This window comes from Typopeltis vanoorti, chromosome 18, assembly GCF_054136105.1.
Source record: "Typopeltis vanoorti isolate ZY-2024b chromosome 18, IOZ_Tvanoo_1.0, whole genome shotgun sequence".
Taxonomy (NCBI): domain Eukaryota; kingdom Metazoa; phylum Arthropoda; class Arachnida; order Uropygi; family Thelyphonidae; genus Typopeltis; species Typopeltis vanoorti.
In genome coordinates, this window is record NC_143566.1 from 48,653,663 (window position 1) to 48,672,376 (window position 18,714).

General features: G+C 37.2%; 1 protein-coding gene across 1 annotated transcript in view; it reads right to left on the reverse strand.

The window, feature by feature from the left end:
* Positions 1 to 18,714, reverse strand: part of Afg3l2 (AFG3 like matrix AAA peptidase subunit 2) — a 221,620-nt gene that overhangs the window by 23,521 nt on the left and 179,385 nt on the right. The window contains exons 13-14 of the mRNA XM_090408577.1: positions 18,531 to 18,641; positions 7,626 to 7,822 (exon numbers count right to left, since the gene is read on the reverse strand). Coding sequence (XP_090264703.1) covers positions 7,626 to 7,822; positions 18,531 to 18,641 — 308 coding nt within the window. The remainder of the gene's footprint in view (positions 1 to 7,625; positions 7,823 to 18,530; positions 18,642 to 18,714) is intronic.

An 18,714-nucleotide genomic window follows, 5' to 3' on the forward strand; every position in this document is an offset into this window, starting at 1 on the left:
ACAGTGGTTGCACTGCATAGTTCAGAAGGTCTGGACAGAGGGACGAATTCTCGATGATTGGAGTAGAGCTCTCATAGTACCCATATATAAAAAGGGAAATAAAATTGAATGTGAGAATTACAGAGGTATTTCCCTACTGAGTGTTCCAAAGATTTATGCAAGTATACTTGAGAAACGGTTGAGAAGAATTGTGGAAATAAAGCTTGGTGAAAAACAAGCTCGATTCAGGGCCAATTAGAGGCTGTCAGGATCAGATCTTCACTTTACAACAGATAGTTGAGAAATCATGGGAATATAACAAAGATCTGTATAAGTTTTGTAGATCTGGAAAAGGCATATGACAAGGCACTAAGAGAGAAGTTATTCAGTACGCTACAGTTATATGGAGTCAATGGGACATTATATCAAGGAATACAAAGACAAGGATGTACATTACCCCCTCTGTTATTCATTATCTATATGAATCACATTATGAAGGAAAGTGGTATTAAACCTGATATCAAAATTGGAGATGTTAAAATGTCAGATCTTTATGTGAATGATGTTATACTTCTAAATGAATCTGCAACAAGTCTGCAAGATTCCCTGACTAAATTGAGTAGCTGTTGTAATAGATATGGTATGAAGATGAGCAATACAAGACAAAGACAATGAAAATAGGCAGAATTGTTGAAAATGTCAACAGCATTATGAATGGAGAACCTGTGGAACAAGTAAAACATTTCAACTACTTAGACACCATTTTTAGTGAAGATGGTAAATTACATATGGAAATAGACAACAGAATGAACAAAGCTGGTATGGTAGGAAGTCAACTGAATAAATTCATATGGAATAAGAGAGAAATTAGTTGGAACACTAAATTAGCTGTTTATAAGACAGTGTTCAAACCAATTTTAACTTATGGATCTGAGAGCTGGGTCAGAAGTAAAACACTTGACCAAAGACTAGAGACCGCAGATATGAGAGTCCTGAGAAAGATTAGAGGCGAAAAGATGCCATCAATGACAATATAATATTAAAAACTAGGATATTAAGGGCAGAACTTGACATTGTCAGCATCCAGGAATGCATTAGTAGAGCTAATCTCAGGTGGTATGGGCACTTAAATAGAATGGGAGAGAAAAGATTAGCAAAACAAGTGTTCTCTGCCAGGTTGGCAGGAAAACGACCCAGAGGAAGACCATGATATAGGTGGATTGATATGGTACAAAGTGCCTTAGGCGATAGAAATATGAAATCTGATAATGTTGGAATCTTGTAACAGACTGATTTGGAGGAAAATTGTAGATAGGAAGTTAGTAATGATGTAAATTTTTCATATAATACTATCATATCATGTACACCCCCTTGAGGGCACATGGCAGGAATTTGATGATGAACAATGGCGCAGACGTATATTTAATTAACACATAATTTAACAATGGCACAGTCAACAGGATTAAAATCACATAATTAGTGTTAAGTAAAGTGAATTGAGAGTTTTAGCTAAAAAACCGGTAGTTAGCATTTAAGCAATTTGTAAAAATATGAGTACTCACAATATTCATTGTGAACTTACTAGCACCGACATAATGATGGATAACAAGGAATTCTTTAGAGCGATAAATTCTCATCTTGTTATTCCACCGTTCTCTGGAGAAGAATGATGAGATTCATTCGTATTTTGGTTTTGTAGAAGAGTTAAGAAAACTAGGGAGATGGTCGGACTTCCAGTTATTGATTCTTCTTAGAAACAAACTGGTTGGAAAGGCCAAGAACTTTTTAAATTCGTCCCCCATTCTTAGACATACCCTGGAATACTATAAATTTAAGGATACGTTGATATTACATTATTCCAAAGTGAGGAACGTAATTCCAATTCCTAATCTTTGGAAGTTACAGAAATGCAAGCAAGGAAACAAAGAAAGTGTTACAGACTTCTATAGTAGATTGCTAAACCTTGCAACTAGTCTGAGTGTTTCAGAGGAAGAAAAGCCGCATTTGGATTGGGCAGTTTTCCATCAGATTCGATTGGTATTAAAGGATGAACTGAAAGAGACAGTGTATATAAAAAGAAAATAAAGAACTTAGAGGAGGCATTAAAATTGCTTATTAGGCAGCAGGTAGAGAGGTACATGAACCAGTAATGGAGTGACTAGAAGTCATTATCAAGGAACTAGGTGAGCTCCAAATGATGACCTCCAAAATTAATCCATGTCAGGATGGAGAGGAATAGCAAAGATAAAAAGGCAGAAGAAAGGCTCCCCCAATATTACAACTGTAACAAATTGGGGAACCTGGCTAGTAATTGCTATAAGAGAAAGTCACCCCCCCCCCAAAGCATGGATGCACAAACTTGTTAAGGTCAAGGGCCACATAGTTCCACTGTTACTTATGAGAGGGCTGCCAAAAAAAAAAAAACCCTGAAAGTTATCTACCATATATTGTTTATTTTATTTATACCTATCATAATTGTTACAAAAAAGGTAATAAAAAGTAAGTGAATTTAATTTGATGCGTGACATTGCATTGATTTGACAATTGTTTTGATATTTGGTTTGAGTTTGTAGTAGCCAACCGCAAAATTAATTCTAAATTTTCATCAGTCAAGCAGTTCCTATTTTTCGATTTCTTAATATTCATGACTGAAAAAGTTTGTTCACAAAGATATATTGAGCCAAAGAGGCTTGCACATTTTAATGCATTATCTAGCAACCATTTATAATTATTTTTATCGACACAATGATAGAAGTTTAATAAATTGCCTCTGTTAAATTTATTTTGCAGGCTCTCATCATTTTGAATGTCGATGAGTTCAAGCTGTGCTGATTTGGGCAAAATGGCAAAAGGATTGCTAAATAAATCTAGCAACGGTTTCACTTTTTTAAAATCAGAAAACCGATCCTTGAAGGCTGATATCAAGTTATCAATCTTTTCAACACGGTTTTGAAGTTGACATTGCACTTTTCAGAAACTTTCTTATAATTAGGAAAATGGATGTAATTCCCTGACTTCAGTTCGATTTGAAATAGATTTAACTTGCACTGAAAAGACAAAATGTGGCTGTAAACTTGAGTAACCAATTGATCTTTGCCCTGAAGTCGCGTATTTAACGTATTTAAATGATTAGTAATGTCAACCAGAAAGGCTAAGTCACATAACCAATCCGGATTTTTTATGTCAGGGATGTATTTGTTTTTTTCAGTCATGAAGATTTCAATTTCATTAATTAAATTTAGGAATTGCTCCAATGTTTGTCCACGACTTAGCCACCTCACTTCTGTGTAAAAAATTAAGTCACCATATTCACTTTCAATGTCTTCAAGAAACTTTTTAAATTGTCGGTGATTTTATAAAATTAATCGTTGAAACCACAACTTTCATGACATGTTCAAATCCAAGTTTCTTAGGGCACAAGCGTTCCTGGTGGATTATACAGTGGAATTGTATCAACTCATTGTCGTGCCGTCCCAAATGCTGTTTCAATAATGTTACCAATTCAGAATTAGCTCCTATCATGGAATGAGCTCCGTCACTTGTGATACCTGATAATTCTGAGAGATCGAAATCAATTTTGGAACACTGTTCCAAAAGCCCAGTGAACATGTCATTACCTTTCGTTTGATCTGACAATGAACTCATTCCAATCAGCTCCTCACTTACCTCAAACTCTTGCGTTATTCCATGTGCAAATATTAACAACTGGGCTGTGGAAGTAATGTCAGTTGATTCATCAATAGCTAATGAAAAATAGGCAAATTTCTTTGAATAAGATGTTAATTGGTCCTTTACATTTTCCGACATTGCAGTAATTCTTCTTTGCACAGTCATCCTGTTTAACTGAATTTTCTCAACATTTTTGGCTGATTTAGAACAAATTTATTTAGCAGCTATCTCAAGGCAATCTTTAACGAAACCTCTGTCAGTAAATGGTCGGCATCTTTTTGCTATAAGGCGAGATATTTCAAAATTTATTTCTGTTGGGATTTCTGAATCTTGAATAGGTTTTGTAAACATCACTTGCTGACCTGTCAATTCTCGTTTCAAAAATGAAATCTTTTGTTTATGTAGTTCTTCTGGTAGATTTGAAAATGTAGATTGCAGACTTTCATAGTGTCTCCTTATATCGTATTCTTTTGGTATGGCTACAGCACTTTTGCAAATCAAGCACATGATATTATTAAATGACTGCACAAAACCATATTTTTCAGTCTCCAGCTAACCTGAAACTGTCGTTTTTTATCCTGTAGTTTTTGTATCCTACTTGGCCCTGCTTTATCCATTGTAGAATTTATTTTTTACCGTTTCCTAGGAGTGATAATTCACTGTAGCAACCGCATCTACGAAAACAAAATACTCATATGACAAATAGACGAATTATAAAATTTGTTAACATTATTACTAACCGATTATCCTAAGTAGACAGGAAATCGCGACGTCACAGCTACTTTGCTTTGCGCATGTACCATTTTTAAAAATTACCTATCCTGTAACTTATTAAAGTTAAAATAATACACAGTGAGGCAGGCACCCAGAAAATCAGTGAAGGGCCGCATGCGGCCCTCCGTTGATTTTCTGGGTGCATCCCTACCCTAGAGGAATGAGATATGAGTCAAATATTATGCTCCCTAGGAAAATGTTTAGTAAATAACCAGAGAAAGTGAAAGGACTACATCAGAAAGAGACCTGATAATTCTCTGACAGTCATTCAAAGCTTGGTAGAAGAGATATCTTGTAACATCCTACTGGATACTGGGTCCCAAGTCTCAGCAATAACCAGGTCAATCTTCAAGAGAGTAAGAACCGTATCATGAATGATAGAGCTGAGAAAGCCGGTCAAACAAATGGGCATCTTAAAGACTGAGATATGTATTCCAAGAAAGATAAAGGTTGATATTAAGCTGCCTGGGTTTAATTTGAACGTTTCTCAAGAATTATTAATTCTTCCTAAATCCTCTTGTCCGAGCCTTCAAATTATTATGGGATTGGATTTCCTCGAGAGATACAACTTCTCCTGTGATTTCAATAACAAGAAATTTCCCTGATGGGAGTTAAATATGCACCTAATGGCGGCAGAAATCCAAAGTCAGGCAGTGAAGTTTGACCAGTGAATAAGAACAGATCTAAGATGAATGGACAAAGAAAGAAGGATAAAGACATATGCCGATTTGACATGAATAACTCTCCTGATAATCTCGTAGTAAATGAAAGTCTCAAAAGGAAATCTATACTGATTCGTACGTAATTTCCCCAGTGGAGCACTAGCAGACCCTGTAAAGGAAGACAGTAATAAAGTCAAGTTAAGCAGTGCTGAGACAATGGGAAGAGTCATATATAAACCTCCTCATTGCCAAAACTGGGATAAGCCCCATATTATAGAGGCCCAGAAAAGGGATCCCGAGAATCACCTATTCCTCAAGACTCTTCACCTAGATGAAGACAGACTTCTCTTGTCCAAGCAGAAAGTCTCAGGAAAATGGAAGGAAAGGGTTCTGATTCCAAAAGTGATGATACCATGGATTATTTATAAGTTCCATGATTCAGATGGATATAAGGGATTTGATCATACGTGGCATCAAATTAGTGGAAAATACACTTGGAAAGGATGAAAAGTGATGTCACAAGGTATGTGACATCACTTTTGGCATGTCTTTGTATCGTGTGTGTCAATCAAAATCTGATGATTGAGAGAAAAGGGCACAAGTTGAACACTGTAGTGAACAAAGATCAATTAAGTAAAGAATAGGAAGTCAGACAAAATCCCAGGGTGAGGAAATATTGAAACTGTAAGTGAAAAAAAAAAAAAGAAAGAAAAAAAGGACTACCTAATATCAATCATGGCCCTCTCCAGAGAGAGAGAGAGAGAGAGAGAGAGGGGGAAGTAATACGTAAGAAAAAAATAAACGTTTAAGTTTATTTTTTTCGAGGAAAGTGTGGCCTGTGTAAAATCTCTTGTGGAAAAATTTTGCTGTACTTATTTTTTGCAACCGATTTTCCAATTTTTTTATTTTTTCGGTATTTAGTAATATTTCAAAAAAAAGTGTAATGATAAAAATATGTGCTAAATAGATGTTACTAAATGTTACTAAAAGTGTAAAGCTGTAAGTGGGGATTATGCTGGATTAGCGATGGTGAAACACCAACCAAAGTTTGCAAGGTCAACTGTTGTTGACCGATCAGGCAGAATTGACGTCATCGCTAGAAGCTAATCTTGAAAAGACAGCAATAGAAAACAAAGGGTGATATGTTTGCATAAAAGTAGATTGTGGCCCTTGGCTCAGGGCTTTTCCAGTAGTCATGAGAGGCTTTTTCTTCTGGTTGTCGGCGAGGCTTTTTCTTCCGGTCATCGCCAAGGCTCTTCTCCCATTGAATGCCGTAGGACCTACGTCTCCAGTTTGTAGCAGACCAATTTCTTCGGCAGTTACATGCAAGCTCAGTGGTAACCACGACTGATTCCATATTGAATGTCCGACAGTGGAAGGACCAACTAGCAACTGCATATGATGTCAAAGCAGCCAGGAAGTTTATCAAAAGAAGACGCTCAAGTCCTGAAGAAGTATGCTGTATATTGGACTCTGTGTTTATGGTGAATATGTAAGTAGGCAATATTTCTGTAATTAGATAGAAAGTGAATCTCGCATTCATGAATGTGCCTACAAGAAAATGTGTGTATGTAAGTGGTAACTAAGTCACAAAGTTTTGTGGGAACATTATTAGAGAACTTGTCTGTTGAGACTGCGAATGTGCACTTAGTTTAATATAGGGAGCTTTACTATTAAGAATTGATATATAGTTAGGCTATATTTATGTCAGTATTTGAGGGAAGGATTCTATTTCATCTGTTTATGCAGTATGCACGTATGTACATAGCGTATGTTTAATGAGCTTACCCAGTAATTGTGAGTTTTGTCATACAGGTTGCATTACCTGTTTGAAAAAGGGTTAAGTAAGTGTGATAATTGCCAAGTCTTTTATAACTACCTGATCTGTTTCTTTGGCTAATGTATTATCTCCAAAAAAAAAAAAAAAAAAGCGAACCTGCAGGTATAATAAGATACTAACAGTCACGTTTCACATATAGAAATTTGGATATATTTAGTGATTAATTCCTGTTGTTCCTCATCCTAACTTTCTAACAAAATTTACCCAAATTAGATGGCACAGACGATAAAATAAATTTTCTAATTTGAATTTATGAGAGTGGGGAACATTAAATTTACTTATAATACAACGTTTACTTTATAGCAGGGGGAGGACAGAAATTGGTCACGGTAAGATTAACCTCGAGAGGTTTATGTTAAAGTAGTTTATAGGCCTAACCTAGTGAAGTTGAAAGAAGTAGTTGGAAAAAGTAAAGTTAAGTTTAAATAATTCACGTTATTTAACAATGGCACAGACATACATTTAATTAACATATAATTTAACAATGTTCCCAATTTCATGGAAATAAGGACAAGGCACAAATTGTAGAAAGTCAGATATAACATAACTAATAAACAGCCTAGAAAATGTATATACTTAACCACAAATTAAAAATAAAGCACAACAACAATAAATTACTATTGCATGGTTTATCACTATTTAACCAATAAGTGTTTAGATCAGCCAAAAATAACTTCATAAATATTTACTAAAAATTAGACCTGTTCTGTGGTATAGAGATACTGTTCTTTTGGAAGGTATTGTGCATATCCTAATCCTTTACCCCTAGGTATAATGGAAACTTTTAAGAGAGGATCAGCATGTTCTAGAAACCAACCAGCAACAGCATGACCTGCTTCATGGTAAGCAACTGTCTTCTTTTCTTCTGGCTGGAGAACATTAGTCTTCTTTTCCATTCCTGATAATCAGAATTTTAATTATACATCATCAAAACTTAATGGAAAGTTATTTTATAGGAAAAAAACAAACAAACTGGAAATAAAATCTTGCTCAACATTTTTACCCGTATATCTCAATCATCAGGAAAATGCATATTAAGGACAACTGAAAAGATCTTGGCAAATTATTTTTTATATGACGTACTGTAGTGTTATGAATATTTTAGAATTTAGAAATGAAAAATCCATATTGGTCTTTTACTAATATTTTCAGAAGGAGCAATACTACCAATGTCTGTTATGGCAGAATCTTTCTGTTCCTCTTAGAATCATTTAAGAGGAACAACAAAGTTTGTAAATTTTGTGGTACCAGAATGACATACTAAGTATCATTAATTTCTCTCCTTTATATTGGCAGATGGCCTTTGTTAAGTTGAGAAATGTCTATCACACTGGACAATAAATTGGTAACACAAAAAGTTCAAACACGGACAGACCGATGTGAACAATAAGGAAAGGTCTGACTGGCCAAGAACGTCAACCACTCAACAGACAATACCAGAAGTGTGCATGATCATTTCAAAGCAGAATGCATGTGAAGATCAAGAACAGTATTCTCAATCTTCACATTTCATATGGAACTGTTTGCATTACAAGATTACAGCACAGTGGAGGACTAAATTCTCAATGATGACTGAAATGTTATGTGCGTGTGCTACATTTAGTGCAGACTGTTTCTGGTCACATCTCCCAGAATGATGAAGGATGAATTTCTGGACTGTATCAGCACAAAAGATTGTGCTTATCAAGAGAATCAAATTCTTGGTTCACCGTTGCACCACAGAGAGGATTAGATCTCTTCTGCAACACCCCAGTACCTGGGAATACGCAAATTTCATATATATCCTACAGTGATCATCACCTAAGCACTGGATACAGCAACTGCACGTATATTACATACACACACACAGCCATGAAGATAACTGTTATTTATTCCATACAGATACAAAGAGACAGAATATATAACTTCCTCTTCATCAGCACAAAGCTGTCATCTATAGCTTCTACCTTAAATGCACATAACCAAACAGAGAGGATTAGATCTCTTCTGCAACACCCCAGTACCTGGGAATACACATATTTCATATATATCCTACAGTGATCATCACCTAAGCACTGGATACAGCAACTGCACGTATATACATACACACACACAGCCATGAAGATAACTGTTATTTATTCCATACAGATACAAAGAGACAGAATATATAACTTCCTCTTCATCAGCACAAAGCTGTCATCTATAGCTTCTACCTTAAATGCACATAACCAAACACCACTCATCAATCGTTGAGCCAGAGCAATAGCTCATGTGGAGCTCACACATGAGAAAAATACAAAGTAGCTTCACTTGAATATTGTTGTCACAAGGAAAGAAATCTACCCAAATTTAGCAAAGAATTGGAGCACAACTCGTACCCTTTTCTGAATTGGGGAAGACAGTATATTCTATGTAGCCGACAGTGAACTTGAACTGTAATATTTCCCTTATTATAAAGAAACCAATCCCTTCTTTCATTTTTATGATTATTTCTCTTTCTTTGTATTTTGTTTAATTAATTTTTTAAATTAATTAATTTAACATAATTAATTTTTTCCTTGTATTGTCAGTCTGGTTGTCCGAGTAGTTACCGTATCCGTTCTCCAGCCAAAAGGCTGCGGGTTTGAATCTCGCTGTGGGCATGGATGTTTGTGATTGTCTGTGAAAATACTAGTGGTGGTAGTAGATGGTAGATGGCATTGGTGTAGGTGATGATAGTAGTTTCGGTTCATTGTAGTTGATGGATTGCGTGGTGGAGACAGAGTTGTAGAGTAGGTGCCCTCCCTCCCTCGACGAGTCTTTGGACTTACTGGAGGTGTCATGTAATAATAATAATTATATATTTCATAATATGTAAATCGTTTTTTTCTTTCAATTAATTTAAAATGTATATTTTACAGAGATTAAATAATAATAATAATAAACTAAAATTAAGAAAGAAAGAAAAGTGAATCAACTTTTCTTTCTCATCATCATCAAATTAATGTCATATACCCTGAGGTGGTGCACAAGATACACACATGGACAAAGAAATTAGTGCACCTAGAAGAAAACATGGTACAACGGCGAAACTAAGCAAATAGCTAAAGTGCAGGGTGGTATACAAACGATCCAAGTTTGGTGAGATTGCGCATGCCCACACACCCTGCGGTGGCGCTGTAAGCACAAACCGGCAGCCTTATAAAGCTGGCGTGTAGTCAATAGCCGATTAAAACAAAAAGCACCGGCTGACGCAAGCACAGAGTGACAATAATGCTAGGTAGACGCCAGAGACATCGATTTAAGCAACTTACAGACTTTGACAGAGGCATGATCATCGGCCTGAAAACCGGAGGGTGGTCGGTGCACCGTATAGGCGTGCACACGAACTGTTCCGACCATACCATCCAATGGTGTTGGGAGCTGTGGACACGTTTCAGCACCAGTCGGATCAGGAGGACCAACGCTAGAGAGGTTCGATGGATCATGCGGCAAGTATGGAGGGATCCCATGGTGACCCGGTCCACTATACAGGCAGATGTAGGGGCTGTGTGCCCACGAACCATTTCCCGACGCCTCGCGGAGGCGAATCTATGATCCCAGAGCCCCTTACGTGTGCTTCCCATCAACACCGCAACATTGCCGACTCCGTTTGCAGTGGTGCCAGGCGAGAGCAAAGTGGAACACTACAGACTGGTGACGTGTGGTCTTCAGCGATGAGTGCCACTTCGTCTTGGGGACAGATGATCATCGTGTCTGGGTGTGGAGAACCCCTTGTCAAGGACACAATCCCGACCTCACTATCGAGTGCCACACCTCCCGCACTTCAGGCATTATGGTCTGGGGAGCCATAGCCTACGATAGCCGATCACCCCTCTTAGTGGTACATGGCGCATTGATGAGGCAGCGGTATGTGGACGACATCCTACGGCCCCACGTTCTCCCATTCCTGGCGGGATACCAGGAGTGCTATACTAGCAGGATAATGCCCGTCCGCTCCCCGGACTTGTCCCCTATCGAGCATGTTTGGGAGCAGCTGAAATGCCAGCTCTCACCGTGTCGCAATATCCGGGATTTGGAGCACAGCGTCCAACACGTGTGCGCCAGTCTGTCGCAGGACAACATCAGGCATCTGTTCGCCACCATGCCGGATCGTATTGCAGCATATAATGCCACACGAGGCGGTGAAGCGTGCTATTGATGATGACTGGATTGCATACCACAGATCCCTTTGTAAATATCCTTCAGCTCTGTTTTTGCCATCATGTGCATCACTCACCTGTATCATTACACCAATAAAATTTCAGTTGAATGCTATGGTTCCTTCTTGGTGCGCTAATTTCTTTGTCTGTGTGTATTATGATAGTACTACATGTACATGAAAAAGTTACATCATTACTAACTTCCTATCAACAATTTCCCCCAAATCATCTTGTTATCTAGAAACATTCCACTATCATCAGATCTTACATTTCTGTCTTCTAAGGCACTTTTTACCATATCAATCACTTACATCTTGATTTTCCTCTGGGTCTTTTTCTTGCCACCTTTTCTGACAAAGAACACTTGTTTTTGCTAATTTTTCCTCTCCAATTCTATTTAAGTGACCAAACTACCTGAGATTAGTTCTGTTAACACATTCCTCAATGCTAACAATGTTAAGTTCTCTCCTAATATCCTCATTTTTAATATAATGCTGCCATCTGTTCAGTCTAATTTTTCTCAGGCTTATTCAGCTGGCTTCCTACCATACCAGCTTTGCTAATTCTGCTGTCTATTTCCAAATGTAATTTGCCAGCTTCATTAAAAATTGTGCTGAAACAGCTGAAATATTTTGCTTGTTCTATAGGTTCTCCATTCAGAATGCGGTTGATGTTTCCAATGGTTCTGCCTATTTTCATTGTCCTTGTATTTTTAATGCTGATTTTCATACCAAATTTATTACACCAGTTATTCAATTTAGTCAGGGAATCCTCCATGCTTGTCCTGGATTTATTCAGAAGTATAATATCACCTGTGTAAAGCAAAGAGCTAAAATTAACATTGCCAATTTTGATATCAGATTTAATACCACTTTTCTTCATAACGTGATCCATATACATGATGAATAACAGTGAAGTTCAATTCTAACTGCTGATTTACAACTCAAATATAGACTAAGTACTGCTTGATATAATGTCCCTTTTCTCTCTTTCTTTCTTAATTGTAATTTATCATTTAAAAAGTAGTAATTAAAAAAATCAGATTTTCTTTTTAATTACTACTTTTTTTAATTTTTTAATCAGGTTGGTGATGTAAACCACAACAGAAGTATCTCTTCTGGCTTAGCACATCATTTCTGTACGTCTAACCACACGATAGAGTGGCAAAACAGATCCATGCCATATCTGGATGACGACTACAGACATCGTTTATTCAAGGAAGCCACAATAGTGTTAATAACCGGCAGAAACCTCAACAGAAATCAGGGTGCAATCCTAAACAGTTCGTGGAAAAACCTGATCCTCTCTCTAAATCAATCTGAACCACAGCTAGCCAGTAATCACATTACATGTTTACAACAAACACGCATGCGTGATAACGAATAAGAACAATGTCCTCTCTGTCACGCGAACATGTAACCTCAGCTACTAGTTGGTTTACAACGTTTTTTTATGTTCCTTTCAATTTGCATTTACTAGTTTTTATGTCTTTCCGTAAACACCTTGAAAAAGCCGGACAGTTTGCTGGCGAAACTGGTAGACTATAATGCAAGTTTGTTTGTAAATGGTCAGTATTAAATAAGTTTGTATTTTAAAAATCAGGTTTTTCATCCCATGCATGTACAGACAAATCTGCCACCATAAGACACACAATTTACAGACAAAAACTACTGTTTTTTTGTCTGTAAATTCTTGTGCAATGGACAACAGCATTGTCATCCATGAAACAAGTCAGCACTGCAGGATGGTCGTCATTGGCAACAATATTCAGATATTCCTTGGAGGACACCCACACATGACACTTCCTCCAAAACCTCGAGTTGTATTTACAAGGCAAGCTGGGTTCATTGTTCATGAGTCACCCACTAAACTCTCTGCCTACCATCAGTACAGAAGAAGGGGTGCCATGACTCCTTGGACCACATGACTTTTTCCAGTCTTCAATCATGGTGTTCCTGACACCACTGTAGATGAACTTTCTGTTCTTTGTAGAAATCAGTGGTTTTTCATATAGGCATGCAACTTCCAATACCTATCCACTTCAATTTGCTGCGTTCAGTGAGATATGGGTCAGGACCAGCCTTCATTAAATGCTTCAGTCAATTGCTGTACACAGGACATTCTGTTTGTCCATAGAAGCCTTCTCAGATTACAGTGATGATCTCGTTCCTGCCAGACTGTCTTAGGGCCACAGTTACGCCTCTTGGACAAGCAACGTGGGTTATTTTTACTGATTAAACACCAGGATATCTTGCCTTTTGAAATTAAGGAATTCAGGGCAACATGAATTTGGAGGAGCATTTATAGGACAGAGACAGACAATGTTTTAACTTTCATACCTCATAAAAGATTATGTGCAATACATCAAAACAATTTTTTAATTTGTGTATTATAAATGCCTGTGCACCACTAGCAGAAAAGGATGATGCAGACAAAAAAAGGCTTTTTTTTGTTTGCAAAATGGAGAGGCTGTATGATTCAGCACCATCCAATGATATAAAAATACTTATCAGAGATTTTAATGCCAAGTGTGAATAAAAAGATACACATAAAGGGACAACCAGGAAAAACCATCTGCATACCAGTCTAATGACAATCAAGAGAAACCAAAAGAGTTTAGAGTAAGTAAAAATATAGGTATATCTTACTACATGTTTTCCCCATCAACACATGCATGATCTTGAATATTCCTAGATGGCATAACATTTAATCTGATTGATCATGTGATTACAATCCCTCATCAGGAGAACTCAACCTCCCCTAAAGGGATGGGGCAGAAAGAGGAGAAATCCCATACAAATGTTATGTGATTACAGATAAAAGATCTGCACCGAGTATTACAAATGTAAGATCACACAGAGGAGCTTGTAGTAATTCAGATCATTATCTGGTTAAAATTAAGTATCAGAGCAGAATCTCAGTGAAGAAACAAGAAATTAAATAGCATTGATGTTTAATTTGCAGAAGCTTAGAGAAGATGAAGATAAAACGAATATCCAACAAGTTAAAATCAGGAATAAAATAAAGAAAGAAGAGGAAACTAGTATACAAAAACAAGTCAAAAGAGAAGAGACTGATCTGATTAAGAATGTGCTCAAGCAATAATGAAAAGAAATAAGCATACAAAAAGAATTTACAATAAAATCAGCTATATTAAAGAAGGAAAATATAAAGAACTGATGCAAGATGCAGATAAAATCTGTTCAAGAAAGAAATACCAGCCCTTAATGAAATAGACAGGCACACAGAGGAACAAGATACGAAAGATACAAAGGGTAATTTTAGACAAGCATATAAAATAAGCAAAGTAAAGGAGGATACAAACGTTGCAAGTTTTTTTTTTTCCCACTTGGTTAGACTATAATAAATTTAGTTTAATCCTTTATCCAAGTGTAAGCAAACAAAGTTTGCACCTGAATTATCTTCAGGACTAAGATAACTCGTGGTAAAGGTAGACCAAGCTCTCATCACTACTTGTCTTAGTATCTCCCATAATGCAAAGCACATCTCCTTGCAGGAAAAAAAAAAAAAAAAAAAAAAAACTTCCAACATCTTTCTCTAAATCCAGAGTAATTTAATAATAAGGTGAGACACCTTTTGGCAACTCGTATAGATAAATATGAGTTCTCTATTGCTTCCACCTTAGTATCACCACCTCTGGGTCTGGCTCCCACTGACGAGACCTGAATAAAGGTCGAAACCGGTCTGGGTTGTTGCCCTTCCCTTAATGCATAGCATTATACATGTCTGCAAGGAGATGTGCTTTGCATTATGGGAGATAAAGACAAGTAGTGATGAGAGCTTGGTCCACCTTTACCATGAGTTGCCTCAGTCCTGAAGATACTACAGGCACAAATTTTGCTTACACTTGGATAAAGGATTAAACTAAATTTATTATAGAGGACACAAACCTGGAATAGATATATCTGGAGATATTCAAGGAAACATTAACAAACAAAAATAAAATTACATTACTTGTAAAACTCAAAATTATATACAAACTACTACTGTAGAAGAATAATAATAACTAATATTTAAGGAATTGACAGCGTATACTGGAAATATAGATTAAATAAACTTTAAGATACACTTTCCGATATTTCGGCGAACGTCACGTTGCCATCTTCTTGGGAACTTACTAAAAAGACACGTGCACACAAGTACTAATACAACAAATGAGACTGAGGCTAGGACGCTAGCGTTTTCCTAAAGTCCTGATGGTGCCCCCTGGCGGGCTATATTGGTAGTTCTTGGCCTTTGGGCTGAAGTTCTTTTGATAAAAGTTTCCCAAATTTGGGGCAGTTTCATGCATCCAAATTTGTTGAGGTTTGGCATGTTCCTAAGGGCCGAGGCTGATTCCATGAATAGTCTTTCATACTTGAACTTGCTGCGGTGTATTACTGTGGCTTTCTTCCATCTTATTCTGTGGCGAGTATCCAGAGCGTGGTCTGCAAGCCCAGAGTGGCTGTACTGGTGAAATCTGATGTAATCCTTGTGTTCTGAGATTCTGATATTTGCTGTCCTGCCTGTTTGGCCAAAGTAGGACAGTTTACAGCTGCAAGGGACCTGGTATACACCAGGTAGGTCTAGGGGAAGTGGTTGGTCTTTGGTGGAGCGGATAAGGGATGCCAGTTTTCTATGTGGTCTGTAACAGGTGGTCAAGTCATGTTTTTTTAAGATTTTATTGATTTTTTCTGAGGTGCCTCTGATGTAGGGAATAGTGATGGATTTAGAGTAATCTTTTTTGTGAAGGGGAGGGGGTGGTGGGTTGTGGATAACTGGGTTAAGTATTTTTTGGATTTTTTGGAGGGGGTAGCCGTTGGCTGAGAAAGTGTCACGGATGTGATTTAGTTAGAGGGGACAGCCATGGGTTCACCACTTTCCCCACCCTTGGCCAACTTTTTCATGGAGATGTTTGAAGAGAAAGCCTTAAACTCAGCCCCACAAAAACCTACCATATGGCTTCTATGTTGATGATGTTTTCGCTATTTGGCCACATGGCCCGGATTCACTCCTCTCCTTCCTAACACACTTGAACAACCAACACCCTAGAATCAAATTCACCCTGGAAAAAGAGGAAAACAATAACCTCCCCTTCCTAGACACACTAGTCACCCGCCAACCTGATGGAACCTTGGTTTTCTCAGTTTATAGAAAACCCACCCATACAGGCAGATACATTCACCAACAATCCCCCCCCCCCCCTCACAACAATATGGAGTTATTAAAACATTATTCAACAGGGCAAAAATAATCTGTTCTAATGATCAAGCCCTAACCACTGAACTAAATCACATCCGTGACACTTTCTCAGCCAACGGCTACCCCCTCCAAAAAATCCAAAAAATACTTAACCCAGTTATCCACAACCCACCACCCCCTCCCCTTCACAAAAAAAATTACTCTAAATCCATCACTATTCCCTACATCAGAGGCACCTCAGAAAAAATCAATAAAATCTTAAAAAAACATGACTTGACCACCTGTTACAGACCACATAGAAAACTGGCATCCCTTATCCGCTCCACCAAAGACCAACCACTTCCCCTAGACCTACCTGGTGTATACCAGGTCCCTTGCAGCTGTAAACTGTCCTACTTTGGCCAAACAGGCAGGACAGCAAATATCAGAATCTCAGAACACAAGGATTACATCAGATTTCACCAGTACAGCCACTCTGGGCTTGCAGACCACGCTCTGGATACTCGCCACAGAATAAGATGGAAGAAAGCCACAGTAATACACCGCAGCAAGTTCAAGTATGAAAGACTATTCATGGAATCAGCCTCGGCCCTTAGGAACATGCCAAACCTCAACAAATTTGGATGCATGAAACTGCCCCAAATTTGGGAAACTTTTATCAAAAGAACTTCAGCCCAAAGGCCAAGAACTACCAATATAGCCCGCCAGGGGGCACCATCAGGACTTTAGGAAAACGCTAGCGTCCTAGCCTCAGTCTCATTTGTTGTATTAGTACTTGTGTGCACGTGTCTTTTTAGTAAGTTCCCAAGAAGATGGCAACGTGACGTTCGCCGAAATATCGGAAAGTGTATCTTAAAGTTTATTTAATCTATATTTCCAGTATACGCTGTCAATTCCTTAAATATTAGTTATTATGTCTAACCAGCGTATAAGCCTCTCAACAACTGTAGAAGAAAAACTTGTAGAGCTACCATCAAGGCAAGATCTCAGTGACAGTACAGGAATGATAAATCTCTAGGAACATAAAATATACCAATTTTATTTTAACTATATGGAAGAAAGAGTAATAAGAATAATGATAAAATAGCTTGCAAAAATTAAAGGGCACCCACAATAAGTACTTATAACATACAAAGTATTTATTTTGAAGAACAAATTAAAATCATTTATGGAGAGTTGGTGTCTACCAAGCAGATTTCAGAAAAGGGAAATCTGTAAATGATCAAATGCATACTGTTAAAAAATTGGATACATTTTGAGAAATGATATAAATATTTCCCAGATTTCCATTGTTTTCCAACAAGTATATGATAGCATTAAGGGAGAAAAATTAGAAATCATGAGGCACCTTGGAATACCAATTAACAAAATTAATAACGGAAAATTCAGACGTACAGGTTAAAGTTCAAAATGATTTAACAGATGTCTTTCCAATAACTTAGGGATTAAAACAACGAGAGTCTAGCTCTGATCTAACCCCATAGAGCAGGGTTAGATCAGCTATCATTGATCCCTCTAGCAAATGAAATTGACTGCATCCATACCAAGTCATGCCTCATGCTTTCATAAAAACACTAAACCACACTACCCTGCATGTTTTCAAAATTTACATACCACAGTAGGATGGATGCCCTGGCATCAGAATCTTGGACATTATATTGCAGCATATAATGCCATCTCTTTTTGACAACCAAAAACATGCCATTATAGCTGCGGACTTTGGCTGCGATCTTGACTAAGAAATAGATGTCTATAGTGCACTGAACATTGGACTTCAGTGATGTATATGCATATAAATATATATAGTTCTGTAGCTCAGTAGGTGGTGATGAAAATGTATGGGAATCGATCTATGATGCAAGGAACCTTTTAATTTAAAAAGGAGTTATGTTACTTGTATTATAAACAGGATTCAAACATATTTTTCCTATGATGAAAGAAACCTTTTCAGCTTTAAATGGGTTTTCAGGATGTCTCCCTCCTGGAAATCAGTTCCTTACCAGAACAGACAAAATTAGATACACATGCAAATGACAAAGAAATGAGATAAGATTACTCATTAAACACCCTATAATAGCATTATTTAGGTTTATATAAAGCTAAATTACTTGGTCACAATATGTTATTTTATCTTTATCTGAACTTAATACATTCAGATAAAGATGAAATGACACATACTGTATACTTGAGCATGGTAAAAAAAACAATGAAACTGTTTACGAATTACTTAAGAAACAAACATACCTGCAACAACTCGTTCTATTGCTTGCTCAAAATGTTTCCATACAATGCTATCATTGAGATCTCTAGCAGCAATTAATGCAGCTTCATTACAGACATTTGCTATATCAGCTCCTGTAGAAAATAAATTTTAAAATTCGTAACAAAAAACTGATAGTCTATAATATATACCATGTGTGTGTACACA